A 22177-nucleotide genomic window follows, 5' to 3' on the forward strand; every position below is an offset into this window, starting at 1 on the left:
AACGGGTGTAGCTCATTTTTTGTCCAATTCCAACAAATCATAATTTTGAAGATTTTTTTTAAAATAGAGAATGTGAACTCATTTTTGAAAAGTTGCTCATTTTGCCAGCATGGGTCACATATATGGATTTTAAATGCTTTTGTTGTATCCTGCCTAACAGAATGTTCACAATAGGATTGTAGATTTGTGAAAGAAAAGTCTCACATTAGTCCTACTGAAGTAATGCCGAAACTACTACTTGTCCCTTTTAGACACTGAATTAAATTAGACTGAATTCAACTTCAGCTAATGCCATTCTTTTAACATAACCTAACAAACACCCCAGAAAAATTAAAACAAAAACACAGCTTGAGAAAACAAATCTGCTTTTATACTCAGTTCTTAGCATCGGTAAGGACAATATTGGCAGTCACAAACATTAGACAGAACGTTGCCCACAATATCACAAACCAAACCCAGAACGTGTGATGGAAAGGCGACCGGTGCTTATTTACAGCATCCCTTCCCAACACGGGCTCTAGATGACGACGACTAAAATATACTAGGAAGGCCGGGATGATATACTGAATGCCCGTTCCAGCATACGCCCCAGTGATACCCACAAGCGACTCCAGATCGTGAGTACAGAAGGCCACGATAATGGGCGGCACTAGGGTAATGAGCGGGAAGACGATACGGTCCACCACCCAAGGGTATGTGCCACCGTCCCGATGGAAGAGAGTTTTCCAATTGTTGCGTAGCGTGACGGCTATTATGGGAAAGTTGGTGCTAATGGTGAAAACGGGAAAGAGGCCCAGGAAGTAGCGCAACACTGGAATGCTCAAGACATCGCAGTTATCCGTGAAATTTAAAGTGTACATGTCCCGCAGCAGAGAACTATCGAAGCAGAATATGGCCGTGAGGGACAGCAGGCTGTAGAAGCACAGGATGAGGATGTAGTCGGCCATGACCAGGGCGCTCATGCGCTGCTTGTTGGAGATGGGCGTCACGAGCGAGGGCAGCGAGTGCTGGCACATGAAGGAGTAGACACAGACCCCGAAGAGGTTGGGCACACCTGAGATCTGAGCCACAGATGGGTGGCCCTCACTGTGGCCCTTGCCAATACGAATCAAAGCCAGGATGATCATCATGGTGAACGCTGAAAGAGACAGAGGAACTCAATTATATAAAATCATGTAACATCATAAACTGCAATTATATGATGATCAAGTCTATTTTGTTGTATTTAGGGCAACACACTATAGTCAAAAACATTGCTTTTTCATGCACTTTTGAGATTTTGGTATATTTGGTTTTCATAACATGCTCTTTCAGAGTAGTGGGGAAAAAAACTTGCATCTGTAGATTTCAATTACACGTCTTTAAAGGCTGTTTTCTCTAAATGTTTGTTTTAAGCACTAAGCCAGAAATCTCCATTTCAGTAGCACTTACATACCTCAAACAGTTTTATTCCCATCTACATTCTGAAGGTTTATACAAATGGGTTTGTTCATGTATCATTTGCTTGATTCGATACAACATTTAATTCCTAAAAACACAGTGAAATGTATTTTTTTCTGCCTGTTGCCTCTATTTTCTGATTTATGGAGTGATCGAGAGAGATATCAAAAAAGTGTTTTTTAGAACAGAACTCTCTTGAACTTGCGATGATTGACAAGACCTCATTTCCTGAGATTTCTTGCACCTTTTATCGTAGTTTTTCATCAATTAATTCGGATGTAGAATGCAGTTGTCACTCTTGTAAGTAAAAATTACTGTAAAATGTATGCAAATTAGTGCATATTTAAACAACATTTTAAAAAGACAAAAAATGAACTGGGAATCGACTGGGGAAGTATGGTGATATCTATTAGATAAACGTTTTACCCTATTCACCTGCGGTGTCTTGCTTTAATACTGTACATTCATCTCATGCGTTTGAGTTTGCCAAATAGAGATGATTATTTGTTAACACTGTCCGCCTAAAGCCGATTTTTAGGAATATACCCATTTTTTTAGCCTGAATAGCAAAAAATGCATGAAATCTGATTTTAACTAAATCAATCCAAGTCTCATGAGGATGTGACTTGAAATCTAGTTAAATTGGATTTGACTAGATCCGTTTCAGCATGAACTGTACGAACAGATATCAAGTTTCTCTTCCATCATTTGGGACACAACTGGGAAATCCAAGGTCTCTGTCGTGTATGTTATGTGCTTTATGAGTTGTCTTGATGGACTTGAGCAGAGGACAAATTCCCAGTTCTGGTCTTTCCACACTGACAGCTTGCTGCTCATATACCGTGTCTACATTGGAAGCCACTGATGCAACAACTCGAGTCTGTCAACACTGTGGCATGACGCACAGCTCTGATGCATCCAATGTTCACAAACCACGGGCAAATCAGCTTCTAAGATCAAACCAAAACTTTACCAGTTCATTTAGCCAGAAATCCATGGTGTAAAAAGTTGACTTTGGGTCATTTTAAAATAGTGAAACTTTAGTTTAATTTTAGTACTAGAACCTACCTGCAAAAACTACCTTAAAAACTGAGCACAGGAGTATGCAGGGAAAAAGCGGTTTTATAATAAATATTGACGTGATTTTGCCAATAGAAGGTACAATACCATGGTCCATAAGATTTATTTAATGTTTCTGAAAGAAGTCTCTTATGCTACACTGCATTTGTACACAACATATGCGCCAATGGACATACATTATTAACACTGATCTCTGGGTTAGGTTTGACTAATTGGTCTGCACACAGAAACAGCCACAGGTCAAACTCAGAGTAAAGCCTTATTATTAAGCCTCCTTATTATTAGGTCTCCTAATTCTAACCCATTTATTTTATTTAAGCTTTTCATTATTTCTATACTATTGAATTGATAAAGAGACAAAAAATTAAAAGGCTTGATTTTCTGCATTTGTAATCTGATCAATGTTGCAATCAATGCTGAACAAGATGAGATTGTTAAGGATCTAATGGGCTGCTGGAAAATGCCGAGCTGGTTAAAAAGAACTAATTATGCCTCTAGGTGATGATCCCTGCATGGACAACCAGGTAGAGGAACACGGGTGGTAAAAACCCAAAATGACAGCTCCATCTCCTCCATTTGTTTTCTCAAAACATCTAGAGGAAGAGAGCTTAGTGCTGCACCTGGAAATCTTTATATATAGATTTCAGTCAGTTATTTAACAGCATGGTAAAGAAATGAAATTAAAGCAAATAAAATATTTACATGGTTGTGTGGTTATACTGTTACACTGGTTAAAGTTCTAATCCACAACAAAACGGGTAGCTATTAAACACCATTCTACCCTAGTTTCCGGATAGCTAAAGAGGACCGACAGTGATAACCAGTCCTCATCCTCTTTTCTAATGCATCACACAGCCAGGTCAGGGACTACAGGTGTATCTGAGATGCTTAGCCATTGGATTCAAAGGGGAAATGGATTGGTTCCGTCCACGCATGCGAGAGTCCAGCTGACGTGCAATTAATCGGAGGTGCTTCCGACAGCATTGCTGATCCAAAGGTCTCAATTAGCATTAATGGTGTCCTCACACATGCTCATTCAGTGCTTAAAAAGATTCATTCTTTCTAGCAGGAGTAAAACATTCTGGCAGCAAACAAGGGGCAGAGTCCATGTCACACTAATCTCAGTCTATTAATCAAGGGCAGGTTGCATGTAAGGGGAATAAATAATTCACTAGTTGCAAAGAACAAACAACGTTGAAGGAAAAGGGTACGTGTCTCAGGAGAGTGTTCATGCTGCCAGGAAAACTACAAATTACCTCATTCCAAGTACACAAAAAAAACAAAATAACCACTACAAATGATTGTAAGGCCTTGCAAGTAAGCAAAATAAAAAAAGTTAAACCAGGTCTCATTTTACACTAAATCTAGAGATGACGCAGAACTACTTGCCATGTGACCATACCAAAACAGCCTATGCAATCCTATGGAAACGAAATATAATGTAATATAATAATAAATAACTAGACATAATAACTTAATTTTCAGCATCATTACTCCAGGCTCCAGGAATCATACTAATATGCTGATTTGCTGCTTTATATTTTTGTGGAAACCATGATACATGTTTTTTTCAGGATTTTTAATGAATTAAATGAGTTCAAAAGAGCAGCATTTATTTAAAACAAATCTACAATGACACTTTACATTTCTTTAGTCACTTTTGATCAGTTTAATAATTTTATAAAAATACCCAATTAAAAGAATAAAAACAAAAATTATACAAATCTTTCTGACTTCAAACTTCTGACTGTATATATAAAAAATAAAAATAATTGATTGAAGAAAAATATATATTATATAATAGAACACTAGAAATTCACATCTGTCATGCTGTAGAAATTCTATTCCACGACAGACATGTCAGCTAAGGATGGTAAAATACAGAGCACAGAGGCAAAGGCAAAGAACTGCATTAACAGGTAACCTTCATTGTGCATTATGCTTAATATAGCAAAACAGACAGGCAAGAGCTCAACTAGAGGACAAACATAGACATACATAATGATGGAACTGCAAATCACTGGGGGAAACGTCAGAGACAGATAATGCAACCGAAGAACCAACTGGAGAGGATACATGCATGGATGGGATGTAGTCAGATTCAAGATGCATTACTCCTTTTCATAAAAATAGCAGCGTACAAAAGAGTTGCACTGAAAGAATAGGAGGGTAGAGGAGAAAAAAAGAAAAAAGAATCAAGGGCACACTTAATCCAAATACTCCTGACACAAGTCAAGTCATTGTATAGACGCTTAACCTTCAGCACAGAGGCCTTGTTTAGGGATGAGATGTGATTGCATACCGCCACATACGGCACAGCGATTCATCACACGCTATAAATTCCCTCAGTGTACATGCTGACGGCCATGGAAAATGCCACTGGTATCTGTGTCTTCAAGTCTTACTCATCATGATATGTTTGTAACTGACACCAGTGCTAGCAGAGACTGTTCGGAAAACACCACACAGGTGGACAAGGAGGATATAAAAAAGCGAACCAAATAAATTCATGCAGCAAAGTCAAACTTGTCATGTTTCCCCAAAGGACGGCGTGTTGGGTTTTGAAGGACACTCTTCATTAACAAATCACCCGTGAGATGTTGAGTCACATGACCAGCTGTGACCATCAAGTGTGAATGGAGAACAATGTCGAGTGGTGAGCACATTAGGACGACGTCAAAAACATCCCATCTGTGAAAGTATCACCAATCATCATCCATAAACTCTGTTATTTAGCCATCCAAAGCAACTTACAGTAATTGTGATTTTGCCAAGTACGACACATTCCTGGATCAACAACCTTGCTTGCTTGTCTTGGAACATTCCTATCAAACGAACAGGCTTCAGGGAGATATTTATTTATATTAGAGATACACTACTGTTAAAAAGCTTGGGGTCAGCAAGATTTCTATTTCAAATAAATGCTGTTCTTTTGAACTTTCCATTCCCACAGACAAAATGGATAATGGTTTACACAACAGTATTGAGCAGCACGTCTGTTTTCAGCATTGATGATAATAATAATTGTTTCTTATGCAGCAAATCAGCATATTAAAATTATTTTTGAAGGATCATGTGACACTGAAGACTGGAGTAATGATGCTGAAAATTCAGCTTTGCCATTACAGGAATAAATGACATTTTAAAATATATTCAAATAGAACAGATCGCGATCATCTGTGTGATCTAAGGTCATGGATCAAAGGTATATGGCGATAATCCTTCTGGTTTAAAGGGGTCATATGATGTTGCTAAAAATAACATTATTTTGTGTATTTGGTGTAATGAAATGTGTATGCGCGGTTTAAGGTAAAAAAAAAAAACATTTTCCACATACTGTACATTATTGTTTCTCTTCTATGCCCTGCCTTTCTGAAACGCGTAGATTTTTACAAAGCTCATCGTTCTGAAAAGTGAGGTGTGCTCTGATTAGCCAGCTATCCAGTGTGTTGTGATTGGCCGAATACCTCAAGCGTGTGACGGAAATGCTACGCCCCTTACCATATTGTGATGCCGTATCCCGGAGCGACAAGACAAAAACCATTAAAACTAGGACAGCACATTATATAGTTTCAGTATCGATATCACGATGTGCGCATCCACGAAAGTCACATCGCAGGATGTGTGATGTTTAGTATACTGATCGTTATATTTATACTGATTGTTTTCTTTGCTCACACACAGACACGGTGTCTACACCGGACGCGACAACTGTACAGAGATACCTATTTTAAATACATTTAGTAGCAGAGCTCCTGCACACGATTTTCAGTGCTGGAAATCCATTTATCCTTTGTTGAAACTTCCGCGTCGTCGTGGAGAGCGCAGGTCACGGTCGCTTAGCAACGGCAGATGCCACCAAAGCGCAAGCTCCCGAGCGCTTTGGAAAGAAGGAGAAAGCGGTGCGGCTGGCGTTTTTCCATGCGTTCTTAGGCGCGACATGTGAACGAACGGCCCCAAAGTCTGTTTACACTGGACGCGACAAAGCGACCGTTGCATATCATTTGAACTTTGTGTCAGTACATCATAAAGAGAACGAGGCATCAGTTTACTGTGGGGGATTTGTCGTGCCACGCTGCATCCAGTGTAGACATGGTTAGAGCAACGCAGATGCACGTGAACACTGAATTCTGTTCACTTCTGCATCCATTTGTGCCTGAAATACTGTGCTCTGCAAGTATCCTTGTAAAAGCAGTTGCTTATGGCTTAGGCGAAGGGAAACAATTGAGAAAGAAAATGAATGTGTAACAGTATATTGATTCACAGCAGTTTAATGTTCCTGTTGCTTTCTCTGTCATGAATGTTAATCAAATAAAACAAAGAAAAATCACTTTTGTAGCTTTAACACAGATTTGTTAGATTTAATTTATAGTGAAAACTATGCAGCATTATTTTACATTTGATTATTCAATTTCTGTACCTGAATACCGTAAGACTTAGATGAACTTGTTCCTATGTTGATTTACTCGCCTACAAAATCACCCCAGTCATTGATTCTTTTTTCCCCCAAATAGAGCTATTGAAGTCATCTGATTTTTTTCCATATCACAATATATTGCAGAAAAAAATTATATTGCAATGTGAGTTTTTTCCAATATCATGCAGCCCTAATTAAAACCCATTACAAACGAGGCATTTGTTGCATCCAGTGGGGACAATTACGGATTATAATTACATATACTGTCTTTTTACGCGTTGCGTTGCATCGCGCCGAGTAAACATAAAACCATGTCTGCATTTGTGATCGGAGAAATGACAAACAACAAGCGTTTGAATCATCAGTGGCAAATCCTTTAACTATGAAAATGTACTTCCAGACTGTGAGTCAGCATTATTTGTCAGAACACCGGTATTGTAGGTGCCCAGGTGCTCTACTCTCCCAGGATCAGGAAACAGTCCTCCATAAAATGCGCTGCACACATCTGAATATTTGGGTTGAACTGTTCTGGAACAGTGTTGTAAATACAACTTAACCACTGATTTCTAGTTGTGTCCTCTTTTGGAGGGCCAAACTATGTATTTTTGCTTTCGCAACGAAACACACAGCGTCTTCACAGTATGGCGGTGGCAGCAACAATAAAGTTACGCCTTCTTTCTTTGCGTAAACATTTGGGCGGCGTTATGCAAATCTTCCCACACAGTGACGTAGACATGTGGGGGCGTGTTTAAACGAGGCATTTAAGGAGGGCGTGGACCAGTCATAACTTTTATAAAGAATATCACTATGGGTTTGAAACTTTATCTTTGCAACTTTAGGGATCTTATCTATTCATGAACAGCTTGTAACACTCCAAAGAGAAAGGAAAACTTGAAATCGCATCATATGACCCCTTTAAAGCAACAACCTTTCAGTGTCAAGCCCAGATCTTTAACACCTACAGTATGCAACACCACAGGGCCCCTTCTAACAGTCTATTATGTACTGACAAAAAGTTATTTGGAATGACCATGCATTGATTTTTGGACTGTCTTTGTGATATAGTTCTGTTAATTATTGAATGAAAATGCTCATGCGACAGAGGGCGAATATACAGGGTACATCTCCCTAATTAAACTTTGTTTTGCACCTAATAGTTAAAGTAATGAAAGTTTTAACAGAACCTCATTAAGGAAGCAAATGTGGACATCAATACATAGCACTGGCTTAAGAGAGTGCAAAATTTAAGACATCTATTTTACAACAGTTTATTAAAAAAAAACAAAAAAAACAAGCAGAGAGCATCCACACTATGGACAGCCCAATCCATTTCAGACCAACTGATGATCCTCTGAAATTTTCAAGCAAATGTGTGACTGGTTTTATGGTCTGTTAAGGAAAGTAGGGTTTGGTAGTTTGTAGCTTGTCCATATTGCAGGCCCTGCTAAATGAGAGGCACCAACACATTTTCCTTCAGAGCAATTTTCAGGCTCTATGAGCTGAACCATTGCCTGGGGTATTCATTAAGGCACCGCTATATTTCAGAACACCTTGAGACTACACTGCTGCACAATATCTCACACTGATGCTGTTCCAGATCCAACACCCTTTACAGTATATCTGATCTATAAAAGCACTATAAAGTCTGGTTCTCAACGGATGCCTATTAATATGGGGAAAACCCTTTACATTTAAATAGTACTGGAGCTATATCCTTATAGTGGTGCTGCTGTTCACGGTTTGAATTGTCTGTATGAAGTAGAGCTGCAACTAATTCAATCAATTCAATCAATATGCCTCTGCATATTTATGTGTGCTCATGATTACTCATGAAGGCTGCACATCTACACTTGATTCTTTGCACCTTGCATCGATTGCGAATCACTTGATGCCATGAAATTTAAAATCTACTTATTTTTCACTTAAAATGATACATTTTCTCAGTTTAAACATTTGATATGTCATCTATGTTGTATTCTGAATAAAATATTGAAATTCGAAACTTCAATATTCGAAAATTGCATTTTGTTTTTAATCACAATTTGTACAATGTCCCAACTTTTTTGGAATCGGGTTTGTACATCCACATTTCCTTACATTTACAGACCCATGACCTTGTTAGCATTCTACTGTTTGAGCTGTAGGAACATATAAAATGGTGCAAATGATGTCTTCAACCTGAACAACAGATTTTTTGAGTCCTGAGCACCTTGTTCTAGCACCATTACCAGTAATACAGTCTCTGAGGAGCGTTTGGTAGCCCACCACAGCAATGCAACATGGAGTCATTAATCTCCAGGGAGTAATCACACGCTCTTTGTCCGTTCCTCAACGTTCACACTAAATATGAATTAAAGCGGCAACCTCATTGACTCATTCCGCTCTCCACGTCAAAAGCTGATAAATGTTCTCTACTTCAGTGCTGAGAGGAGGTGATCCTTCCTATTTAAATTACCCCTGCAATAAAACTGCCTTTAAATAATGCATGTGAAGACGCACAGCTTTGCATACAAGACGCCGTATCTGTGTTCCTGGTAAACAAGCTGCTTCGTGAATTTCATACAAGTGGCGACTGAGAGTCTATGGCTTCTGAGACTGCTGAGGTTTTATATCTGCGCACAGATGAGAAACAACCCACAACAAGCAGTATTAACTCAAGTATGAGGCTGCCATAGTCGCTGAGCTAATAATTGAGCTCTGCTTTCTGGTACGTAAGGCTGAGCAGAGTGACGGTGCTGGCAGTAGATGGCATCGAGGCTAAAGCACAAAGTGGCTCCCCTGACGCCAACTGAACCAAACCCTACTTACCACATCTCGTTTGACACAGGAGCAGGCACGGTCTCTCCTTCTGTGCATTATGGGTGAATGGAGGGACGCAAGGGACGTGCCTGCTTGTCCTGCTGTCTGCTGTGAGTAATGACTGAGAGCAGAGAGGATCATGGGAAAAAGCACAAGACTGGAAAGGGCGAAAAGAAAGAGGAAAAGAGATGACCGGTGACTGGTCAACCTATTGGGAAACCAGCATGAGAAGTTCATGTCTGGTTCAAATTCAAAAACAGAAGAACGGCTGAACTAATGTATAGATAAGCCATTATTAATCAATAAAGAGGAAAACTGTGGAAGTATGTTGAGGGAACTTTGACCACTTGGGCTTTGGTGTGAAATAACAGCACTGTATGGTTACTTGATTTGTAAACACACTACATAATGGATGAAAGTTGAGTCAGCCGGTCTAAATAAACCCTAAAAGGATGGCAAGGGTCTGAAAGTGTCACTCGGAAGGGGTTTATTTTAGGATGACTGCTTGAGTATATTCTCCTTGTTATTACTACACCACTTACCAAAAAAATTAAATGGACATGAAATATTGATTTGAGATCAAATTACTGTATTATGTGCGCTAAAAAGAAGCCGTGGAGTAATACGAGAGTCATGAAACTAGCACTGATATGTAGGAAATGAGTTGCCAGTGCCAAGTCAAATATACGGTTTAGCATCATCATGCAAAAAATATCCGTGCACTTTATATTCAATGCAAATGTTGGTCATAATAATGTCTCTGTGGAAATATATCACAGACTAATCACATGCTTTATATTAGATCTGGCTACCTGTTTTTCCTCCAAATACCAGTGCCTCAATCTATGGTAAGTCTATGGTAAAGTAGTCATTTTAATTTATAAGTTCCATTAACATAGATGAGGCTGTTTTTTCATACTAATTAAAAACTGAGATTGTTCATAGATCACGTATTAAAATGTCCAAATGTTAAATGATAGCTATACAAAAAGAAATAAAAACCTTGACTCTTGCTGGATCACATTAAAAATCCAATCCAATCTAAAACTTAGACAAGATCTGAATTTGTTTTATTTTTGGTTGGTTTTGTCTGTGAATCAAATTTGGCCCTGCCTGGCAGAATGATTCATAAGTACAGCTCGAAAACAATTAGCAAACTAAGTACCACTGCAGAATATATGAATAACCATGTAAAAATCCACTGATTATTTTAAATGTTTAAAAATGTAAGAAAAGTTTGTTTAACAGAATTTGATACTTGAATTAAGACCAATTTTGCAACATAGATGAAAAAACATGAATATTGATATTAATATTTGAATACTAATTCATATTAATAATATAACAACATTAATAGTGAGGCTTTAAAAGTAACAATTTTGATTATAAAGTTGCAAAATGAGTTAATACTATGCAAGATATTTAATATTTTTACACCGATTAAAAAAATATTTTTTTTACACATCCCTAAAGTTTGAAAAGTGAATTCAACACATTTGAATACTTTAAGGACTTGCAGATATTCTAGTTCTAGATCTGAACGGCTCTAAATAATACTGTAGACTAAAAATGAAAAGAATGCATTATCAAATAATTACTTCAGCTCTCTAGAGATTCAGAATAGAAGGAAAAACAGCAACAGAGAAAGATAAGGGCAGCACACATACAAAAAGTTGGCCTCTTTGCTGCAGGGCACCCGTGATGTAGTTCCGCAAAAAGGAAAAAAAAAAAACTGCAATACAAAGCAAACAGTGGCCAGCTAGACCAGTGATGTCTTTCACGATCAAGTGGAATCATACATAATACATACATAATGCAAATGACCCCATATTGAGTCACATGGCTAATAGAGCAAGAGGACATTCTGGCTAAACAGTCTGAGAAATAACAGCACTGCTGTGAACTTCACCTGCATTCAGCAGTATATGTTGCTGAAGCAAGCAGGATGTGTTACTTCACCCCTCAGATTATAGTGCCCTTAAACGGCAGTACATTAAAACACAGATGGAAGAAATATGGGTGCATATGCTAATCAGCAGATTTCTGTACTCGGTCTATACATTTCTTGATGCATACATTGAGTAATTGCTGCACAATGCTGCACAGCACAACTTTCAAACGTTTAGCATTAGTGAAACCTACACAGCTAGAACTTTTGCATCCATTTTTTGCCTTCTTATTGCCCCTGGAGCTGTTAGGAAATGTATCCACCAGGCCAATGACTCTCATTCACATCTAATTTTGAATCAATGAGACGAAGAGCAGAGAATGGTGAGCAAAAGGGCGTATGGTTGTTTCTTTAAAGGTCTATGAGCACTGCGAATGTGCGTGCAAGAATACATGTTCTTTGTCCGTCGTACACGTTCATTCACCACTGCGTGCACATGGGAGCAGAAGCCACGATTCAGTGAGGCTGTGATTTGAGCGGTGGCTGAGGATGGGCGGTTTTATTTTGGGCCTGTCGTCTGGTAAGTGACTGCCCAATCACGCCTGAGACGGCCTGTCAGGCTGAAGTATGAAGGAGACCGAAGGCTACACTGCAGAGGAGCCGAACAATGTACTAACCATGATGGCGTACCTTTAAGAGGCATACAGTAAGTAAACAAAAAAATGCTAATGGGAAAATTTAAAAAAATAATAATAAATTTATGCACTTATCCTGTACAAATATTTTTGAAGCTTTCAGAAAACCAAATTACTTGCAGAAAAATTTACAAACCAGTGTTATGTAATTTATTTTGTACCTAAGGTAAATCTTGAATACTACAGCAGATTTTTTTAGGATATATATATATATATATATATATCACCCACATATCAAAATCTAAAACAAATACATTAAGAAAAAATCGAATAAAAGAATAAAATAGAAAATAACTCACCAATCCATCTCATTAGAGAGGTAAGGATCTGGAGGTATTTGGTCTTCTGCGCATTGAAAAAGGTGAAGGGCCCCAACAACAGTGTGAAGGTAACCTGAAATGAAGTAACAATACAGAAACAAGTCAATGAAAGCATAAAACAGTTTGAGTAACAGCAGTGTGCTCCAAGTAGGATACTAAGATAGATCTCCGTAAACATTCTGTGGTATTTTGACCTAAATAACTACCAAACTTGGCGCCTATTTCAGCCATAACTGAAGTGTATACATGGGGCATTGACGTGTAGAACTTCATGAATGATGGATGTTCCAATTCTATGGCTTTGCGGATGCAGATTCTGAGTATGCCTGCTCATGACTCTTATGGCACACACATTTATGTGCCTGTGTGTGCAGGCACATAGACTCGTGACTCACTTCTAATGAACTGCACTGGGTTAAGTGTTGATGCCAGACTCTTTGATATGCATATTACAGAATTTAGCATCTCCACAGACAGCTGAAAGGAGTACTGGACCTCCCAGTCCTGGTGTGCATGAGCATGAAAGCAAAGCATTTACTCTGAATGTCTCACACAACTACTCACTGTTAGATCACACCTTTTATGTTTTTAAAGATTTTCCCATTCTGTTTGGCATGGAGGCACCTGTCCTAAATACATTCAATTGTTCTAACAAGGCTAATGTCTTCCACCTGTGAAACTGCATTCTATTGTTACAAATATTACAATGGTAATATTTTCTTAAGTAATCTCTAATCGGATTCAGCTGGCCTCTTCTGGTACATTACAGAAGCTATGACTCACTATTTTACATATGGTGATTTGGTTTTCAAGCCACCAGCGTACAGATATGCTTTTCAAAACAGTTGAATAAAAATCTCTCCCTTTTCATTTGCAATTAGACCAGGAATGTGAATTTAAAGGGGTCATAGGATGCGATTTCAAGTTTTCCTTTCTCTTTGGAGTGTTGCAAGTTCTTGGTGCATAAAGAAGATCTGTAAAGTTGCAAAAACTAAAGTCTCAAATCCAAAGAGATATTCTTTATAAAAGTTAAGAGTCAGCCACGCCTACCTAAAACTGCTCGTTCTAACACGCCCCCACATGTCTACGTCACTATGTGGAAATATTAGCATAATGCCGCCCAACTGTGTTATGGTTTAAGTATTTGCTATTGACTGTTCAAATGCGGAGTTTTGCGCAGCGCAGTGTAATGCGTTGTGTGTGTGTGTGTGTGTGTGTGAGAGGGGAACAGGGTCACATCACAGGAGAGTGAACTGCCTGTCAGAAATCATAGCACGTCAGCTGTCTTAACCGCGGCTTGTGTACTGCATCATCACTGTGTCTGTCACACGACTCTATTGCCCTTTCGGGCTTGAACTGATGGTAAAACTAACGACATTATTAACGGTCTTGATATTTACTTTGAATGCTGAAGCTCGCGATTATGGTAAGGGACGTTACATTTCCGACGCGTGCTTGTGGTGTTCGGCCAATCACAATGTACTGGGTCAGCTGGCCAATCAGAGCAGAGTGTGCTCGTCAAAGGAGGGGGCTTTGTTGAAAACAACGTGTTTGAGAGAGGCGGGTCATAGAGGACCTACAATAATGTACAGTATTTGAAAATGAATGTGTTTTTTGAACATTAAAGCATGTCAACATATTCTGTTACACCAAATACACAAAATAACGATCTTTAAAATAGCATCATATGACCCCTTTGAATAAACCGATTACATTTTGATGTCCTGTTGAATGGGCAGATTAATGGCTAAAAACAGCGCTCAACACACCGCAGTCTGTTCTACTTAACACACTCCACACTATTGATGGTTGTCTCTCATTAAAGAGTGAATTGTAAATCATCATGACACCATTCATACTTTATCTTGAGAGGTGAGGAGTGTCTTGGTTTGTGTATAGTCAGATAGGATGAGAGTGAGATAAGAGTCCATCATGATGCCTGAATGTCTGAGCTGACAGAGAGGCTGACAAAAGCTAAAACCCTGTAGGGACAAGACAAAAGAGCAGAAGGCTCTAAATTAATTTGCTGTTCCCATAAAGGGTCGTAATGGGACATGAAACAATATGGCAGAAGTTAAATAGTTACCAGGAAAAGGTTTGGACTCGTATGATAGAGATACTGAAGAGTGGGATAAATGGGTGCTTTTTTTTTCCCCATTTCAACTTGCTCTGAAACAGGCAGCGCATAGCCTAGATTTATGCTTTCAGTTCGAATGGAAATCTTATACAGTATTATGGTTTGTCAATCTAAAACAGTGATTGTGCATTAACAGCTGTCAACCATGTCTGTACGCAAATTGAGAGGTCTGAACTTATTTACCCCCTGCATTTTTTAGTTTGGTTGCACATGCGCACCCACACACCACATATGTGCATCCTTGTGAGTATTTATTTGTAATTAATGTAATTTACGTAATACAATTGCATATATATATACACACACACACACACACAGTGCTGCTTGAAAGTTTGTGACCCCGTTAGAATTTTCTAATATTTCTGCATAAATATATAACCCAAGAGATCATCTGATTTTCACACAATTCCTGAAAGTTGACAGAGAAAGTTATTAACTTGAATGATTTTAGCAAATGGCTGCAATATAACAAAGAGTGAAAAATTTAAGGGGGTCTGAATACTTTCCGTACCCACTGTATGTGTGTGTGTGCACGTGTAGATAGATAGATAGATACATAGATGCCGTTAACGTTTAATGAATAGTTGAATAGTTAATGAAAAGTTGCCATAACTAAGTCATTATTTACATGAGGGATATAAAAGGCACCTCAGAGCAACCATTAAAGTGAATAATAAAAAAAAATAAGCATCTCCATCTCATCACCTTGATGAATTCCCAAAATGCATTGTCAGCATGAGTGCTTCACTCCCACCACTCCCACCACACAAAAATATACAACCAACCACCCCGTTCCACGACGGTCGGAAACAACCACAACCATGAGCCCTAACCATCTATTCCTGAGCAGAACTCCTACATCCCAGAAAGGCCATAAAATACCAGATGCAATCTCATGTCAACCCAAAATGAAACTGAAAACATAAACCCTGTAAAACAGCTCAGTTTTTTATGGGAGGCAATGTCTAAGCTAACCAATCTCAGCTCTGATGGCCGGCCTGCTGTAGCTCCTCATCTGAAGCCTGACTTATAACATATGCCGCAGTTTCCGATTTGAAAAGGGGCGCTGGCAGAAAGGTTGGAAACTTGACAGAAGCTCGTCCACACATGCCAGGAGGGCAGAGCGATAGTAACGGATTTCCATTCCCCGTCCCATTCCACGAGTGTTGCTGGTGCTGATAGTGAAAATGGTGCAACATTGGCACGCTGGTGCACAACGCATGCCAGGAAAGGACAACAGGAAGGAAGTTTGGCAATGGATAGGAGTGAGGGGAGAAATGGAGGGACAGGGCCAGGCAGAGAGGGCACCAGGGGAAGGAGAAAGAGAAAGAGCCGCGGGGTGCTTGGTGACTCAGACATGACGACAAAAAGAGAGACAGAGAGGCACTGTGACATACTGTACTTGTTATCAGAACACAGAGCTCATTAACACTCTATTAGTGTAAAATAGCCAAGCATGAAACTCAAGCCACAGTAGTGTTAGCGCTGTTTGCTAAGGCAAGCATCTCTATTACTATTGTTTATGCTTGGGGTTAAATTTTTGCTAAATCTTTAGCCTGAAACCAAAGCACATTTTAATCAATGGCTTGATTTAAAAACAAAATCATGGCAACAGGGTTGAGAAAATAAGACTAACCCCTTCTGACCAAGCAAAATCAGCAATGCAATAAAAAAAGATATATTAATAAAATGGCATAATGGCCTTATTGGTAGATGTTACATAAAAATAAAACATTAAACATTGCAAAATAATATTAACAATTAAATAAGTAAAATATAATAACAACAACAACAACAATAAATGTAATATTTATTTAAAAATAATTTAAGCTAAAACCCAGATCATTCAACCATATGTAAAATACAGTAGTAATTATTTCAAAAAGTATTAAAATCAAGAGTCTAAAGAAATAGGGCTGATATTACTTGCCAGTGCACTGTGGGAAAAACTATATACTGTACATTTTGTACAATCTGCCTTGCAGAATTTCTAATATTTTTTTTATATCGTCCTTCAAAGGCAATACGCACATTTAATGCTGTTCTTAATATATTTTATCTTTCGCAATAAACATCTTGTTGCTGGGTAAACACAGAGTCAATTTCCATGCTAATTTTGTCCTCCTTTTCAAGGCCAATAATTGTGGTCACTGGAGCATTCTGACCGATTTGGGTATCTTCTTTTGGGTGACTGTAATGTTCCTAAAGCAATATCAGATAACAAATTCAGCAATACTGAGCTCATCTAAACTCAACACTCGACTGAAATTATATAAGCCAAAAAAAAATTAAATGAGAAAATGCAAAGGCAAACCTTGACGGAAAAGCAGGACTTGACTTATCACATCAATATGAGTGAAATGAAACCAACAGCCGATGACCGTTATTTGGCACCAGAGGATGCTGACACTGTCACAGCACAAGACGTCAAATTCAGGATAACAAATATCTGAGCATGTGTGATATTAGCATTATGACTGGAGTTTCCTGTTTGGAAAAACTATTTTTGTAAAACTTGCGAACTAAAGAAGTGGGTCAAATATGGACTAACCCAACTTTTTGGGTTAAAAATTTAATGTAAAAATTTAACCCAACGATTGGGTTCGTCCATATTTGACCCAAAGTTGGGTTGAAACAACCCAGCATTTTTTAGAGTGTACAAACCTCACCCTTACATGTATTGAACAAGGTGTGACTCAAGAAACTGGCCAATATATAACACCTGTCAACTTCTATTTAAAGTGAGTAGTGAGCAAAGCTAGGATGGTTTTCTTCCTGATTACTCCCCTAACTTCAGATGTACCAAGTGTGGATGGCTCTAGTGGGCATTTGTGGCTACAGACTCTGGGAAGGCTCATGTGGCGGCACAGAATGTAGGATTATAACTCATCTGATATAGCAACATGCAAAACAGGGATTATATTTCCAATCCCCACAGTGTCAAGATCCCAGTGGCATTTGTCTCCACTGCTAATCTTTGTTAGACATTCTAGACAAAATCAACAAATGGAAAGCAGATGCACTGCTGCAACATCAGCTAACAGAACAGACAGACTAGAGAATAATACTTAATTCACACTCAAAATAGATACATCTAAAACAAACTTTATAATTACAATAATATATGCATTGAAGATTGTAGAGGAGAACATTAAACTACAACACTCCTTATATGCTACATTACCTGAACTTCCCACAGACCTCTAACTTAAGAGTCTTGTAGTTGATCTCAGATTTAAAGCCATCAGTGTAAAACAGGCTAATAAAACAAACATCGGGCAGAATAACCCAGCTACGAAGCCAGTGTAAAAACTGTGAGCCAATAATTGCTCCGTAATTCAGCTTTTTTCAGCTCATTGTATCTGTCAGGCGGCATCATTAACCTCCAAAATGAGCTGCAATAAGCCATCACAATTAAGAGCTCAATTAATGAACAAATGGATGCGCAACAAATGCATTATAAAGAAAGCAATCTAAAAACTTTAGTGCAATTGCAGCTTGACCCATCCTTCAACAAGAAATGCAGTTAAGGCTTTATTTTGGTTTGGAGTTAGTATATTGGCATACATTGTATATACAACTTAATGATACACAACAAAAATAACTGATAAAAACTCAATGATGCGCAATGAAACAAGCCTAAATGATCATTCCAAAGTCACTCATGGCATGATCTGAAACTGATAGCATACACGAACTTACACAAAAGTAGCACAAATCGGAAACTTTCAGGCATCAGAACCATGGTGCAGCGGTAAATCACGCTCAACGTAAGATCCTCAAATCCCATAAGGGGACGATGGTTCAAGTTCTGGCTCATTCAGCCTTTCCCCAATCATTTTGGATGATCCAAGCAAATATGCCCAGAGCTCCAGAAAAGCTGAAAGCTGTCAAGAGAGATCTTTCTGCATATTGCTCTTTACAATCACAGAAAGCATGAATATTTGTTTGTCCCAGTAGAATTCCATATTAAGACAGGAAGTGTCATAAAATCAATGCTGTATATCTGACTCTTTGGAGTGTTCATTGGTTTTGTCTGCTTGAATCTGACAGTAGGAAAGGCCAAAAGGCCACAGACTGTTTTTTGTCCTTGAAATATTTTGATTATTGGTCTCTATCCATGACAACATTTTCCAAAAATATATTTTCTTCACTGACAAAACCAATAAAATTCAATAAAACACATTAGTTGGGCAACTTCTTTCTCTTTTTGCTTACTAACAAAGACATGAAGCTTAATATTTTAACATTTTAGCAGGAGCACAAACAAACAAGTTTAATTGTTGAAAAGCTCAAAACTAAGACTAATAAATACCAATTAGCTTCCCAAATCAAGAACCAAGTTCAAGGAAAAATCTTGTAAATATGATCAATAAGTCCGTTGGAATATGTGTAACTCACCTCACTCTCATTCATATCACACAATCTGTATTTCTAACGGTCACAGAGCCTATAAATCACTATGGAAGAGCTTGTCGTGAGTCAGGCGGTGTTCATTAAGGCTGGACAGTTGCATTACTCCACCATTCATGGGTCAACAGCTCTCTCCCAAAGGCCTTCTATAAAAAAAATAATGTCTGTATATTTTTTAAAAAGAAACCATTCATCCATTTAGAGTCATTTACAGCATGATTACTCTGGTAACTGTGGTGTGAATCAAAGCCGAAACCTTTCTAAAACAGCGGGAGCCACAGAGGAGCAGGTCTAATTCTCATGACTTTGTAATACTTTCTCAAGTTCACAAAAGCACTTCTCTTGTTCTCTTGTAACCATAGAGCTTTCCGTTTTGTCCAGTTCAACGGAAGCTAAATGGAGTTTTTTCAAGAGTTTGGCTGACATGACTTTTCACGCCACTTCACCATGTTAAGTCCCCCTTGAGGAAGCGGGGGCCACGTGCCTTGACCAAGGGCACAACGGAGAGCTGAAGTTTTGCAGATGCAGGTTTTTAATATGCAACCTGTTGGTTAGAAACCCAGACACGCAACAAATAAGCTTTACCACATTAAAGAAATAAAAAAAGGAAAAGAAACCAGAAAGGCAAAGGGAAAGGAAAGGAAAGGAAAAAAGAAAAGTGAAACACTAAAAAAGGACAAAGAAGGGAAGAAAAAAAAAGAGAAAATGAAGAGAGAAGAACATCAAAAGAGAAGAAAAGGAAATAATAAAATAAAGGGTAAAGACAAGAAAAAGGAAAGGAAATGTAATCGATTAAGTGTAATAAAAATGTATAGTCATACTTCAAATTGTTCCATAACTAAAAGTTTGTGAAAAAAGGTCACACACGGAGTTATGAAAGCCACATTATTTGTTTTAACTAGAGATGTCAACGATTAATCGATGAATTGTTGATAAGAGAAGCAATCGATTAAAGCCATTGACAGTCGATTAAGCCATTTAATTTTGGGCTGCGTGCGGCTCATGCGCAAAACACGTGCGAGCGGCTGTGAGTGATGGTGACGGTATATAAATGCATCACCATTCACTCATAATTACAAATTAAGCTTTTAATGTGATTTAAACTTTAAAAAGTACATTAAAATAGAAACAACACAAAGTTCTTCAACATGGAAAGCAATAGAAATGTAGTAACTAGGTCATTTCCCCAGATAATTCTTTCATATCGGGCTCTGCGCTTTGCAGGACACAGGACAGATAGGCTATTCATTCCTACAACTTGTTAATTCGTTTCTACGACTTATTAATTTGTGGCCACTGTCCATGTTTCATTAATTTTGTTCCTTAACCCATGATTTAACTAAAATGAGGGAACAAATTAATAAATCGAACAAATTCTTAATTCATGGCCATGAAATCTTTCATTTCCCTTAGATGCGAAAACAAAATAAATATAACAATTTGTTTTCATAAAAAAAAAATCCATAAACAAGTTTTTTTGTGTTTCGGCTGTTCGATCACGCCGGCACCTCACGCGCACACACCCCACATATTCTAGCAATTCAACCTTACATCGCAGTCTGTTCATTATCAAAATAAAATAGTCAACCAAACATATAAAAGTTTACACTGGTCAGTTTAAATAGACCGTAGTATACCGGTCCACTCTGCTGTTATGCCAAGGACTTTTTTGCTCATGTGAAGAGGATGATCTTTTCCGTCTATATGCGAATACGTGTGAAGTACAAGCCTAGTTTACATTATAAATAGTCAAATATTCAAATACAATTACGAATATGGAAACATTTGGATTTGTGCCGAATGAGACATGATACAATATGCTCCAAATACATCTTGCCAAACCCGCGCTCGCTCCGTCTTGTATGCACGCAAGCATGCACGGTCACAATCTAATGCACTGTAAATGCTGGATTTTTTCAAAACAAATAGGCCTACCGGAATGCAAAAATTTAAAATCTGACATTTTCCGGAACAGGATCCAGCAGGATCAAATTAAGTACTGGTCATAATACTCACATAATAATGTTTGAAGTGAGCAACCGTGTGTTTTGCTGCAGCAGCGCCGATGGAAGCAGTTCACTGACTGCGCAGCACAGCCACACGCGCCACAGTTACGTTTGGGATCATTTTATTTTTAATGCCATAATGTCTGTTGAAAACATTGCAATTGTGTTTTAAAATACAACAACGAGCACCACAAAACCATTTAAAGAGGCGCGTTCAGCGGTCTCCGTGACGGGATAGGAAACAGTCAAAGTAAAATGATCTCAAACGAGCTCTCTTCATTTTATCAAATGATCATAATCACATCTATTCATTTTACGATCCTGCTACTAGCATTTTATTCAGACTAAATCCCCTTTAAATCGGGTGAGAAAGCGGGGGTTTTTTGAGTAACATTTGCACATCCTGTCATGCCGGGCAGCATAGACGCATTTTGCAGCATTAAGGTTAACGATTATTGATCGTTAACTTAAACGACGATCGATCATGGAAATGATCGAAAATTTACATCCCTAGTCTTAACCCTAAAACATTTATTTCAATGAAACTGACATTTAGTTTCTTATACTCTTTTAAAGCCATACAGCAAATTTTGACAAAGACAATTATGTTTCTATGGAAGGCCATTACCGCCACTGAATAAAAAAATAAAACAATGTAATTGCGACTTTTTATCTCACAATTCTGACTTTTTTTCTCAGAATTGCGAGTTCATATCTTGCAATTCTGACTTTATAACAAACAACTGCAAATTATAAAAGGTCAGAATTGTGAGATATAAACTCGCAACTGCAAGTTATAAAGTCAGAATTGCAAATTTATATTGCAAAATATATATACAGTATCTCACAGAAGTGAGTACACCCCTCACATTTTTGTAAATATTTTATTATATCTTTTCATGTGACAACACTGAAGAAATGGCACTTTGCTACAATGTAAAGTAGTGAGTGTACAGCTTGTATAACAGTGTAAATTTGCTGT

General features: G+C 38.1%; 1 protein-coding gene across 1 annotated transcript in view; it reads right to left on the reverse strand.

Moving 5' to 3' along the window:
• Positions 1-348: 348 nt before the first annotated feature.
• LOC107568246 (transmembrane protein 104-like) overlaps positions 349-22177 on the reverse strand; it is a 47072-nt gene continuing 25243 nt past the window's right edge. Inside the window, exons 10-11 of the mRNA XM_016254179.1 lie at positions 12619-12712; positions 349-1138 (exon numbers count right to left, since the gene is read on the reverse strand). Of these exons, the coding sequence (XP_016109665.1) occupies positions 375-1138; positions 12619-12712 (858 nt within the window). The 3' untranslated portion in view covers positions 349-374. The remainder of the gene's footprint in view (positions 1139-12618; positions 12713-22177) is intronic.

Source organism: Sinocyclocheilus grahami, unplaced genomic scaffold (genome assembly GCF_001515645.1).
Source record: "Sinocyclocheilus grahami isolate Dianchi unplaced genomic scaffold, SAMN03320097.WGS_v1.1 scaffold1227.1, whole genome shotgun sequence".
NCBI lineage: Eukaryota > Metazoa > Chordata > Actinopteri > Cypriniformes > Cyprinidae > Sinocyclocheilus > Sinocyclocheilus grahami.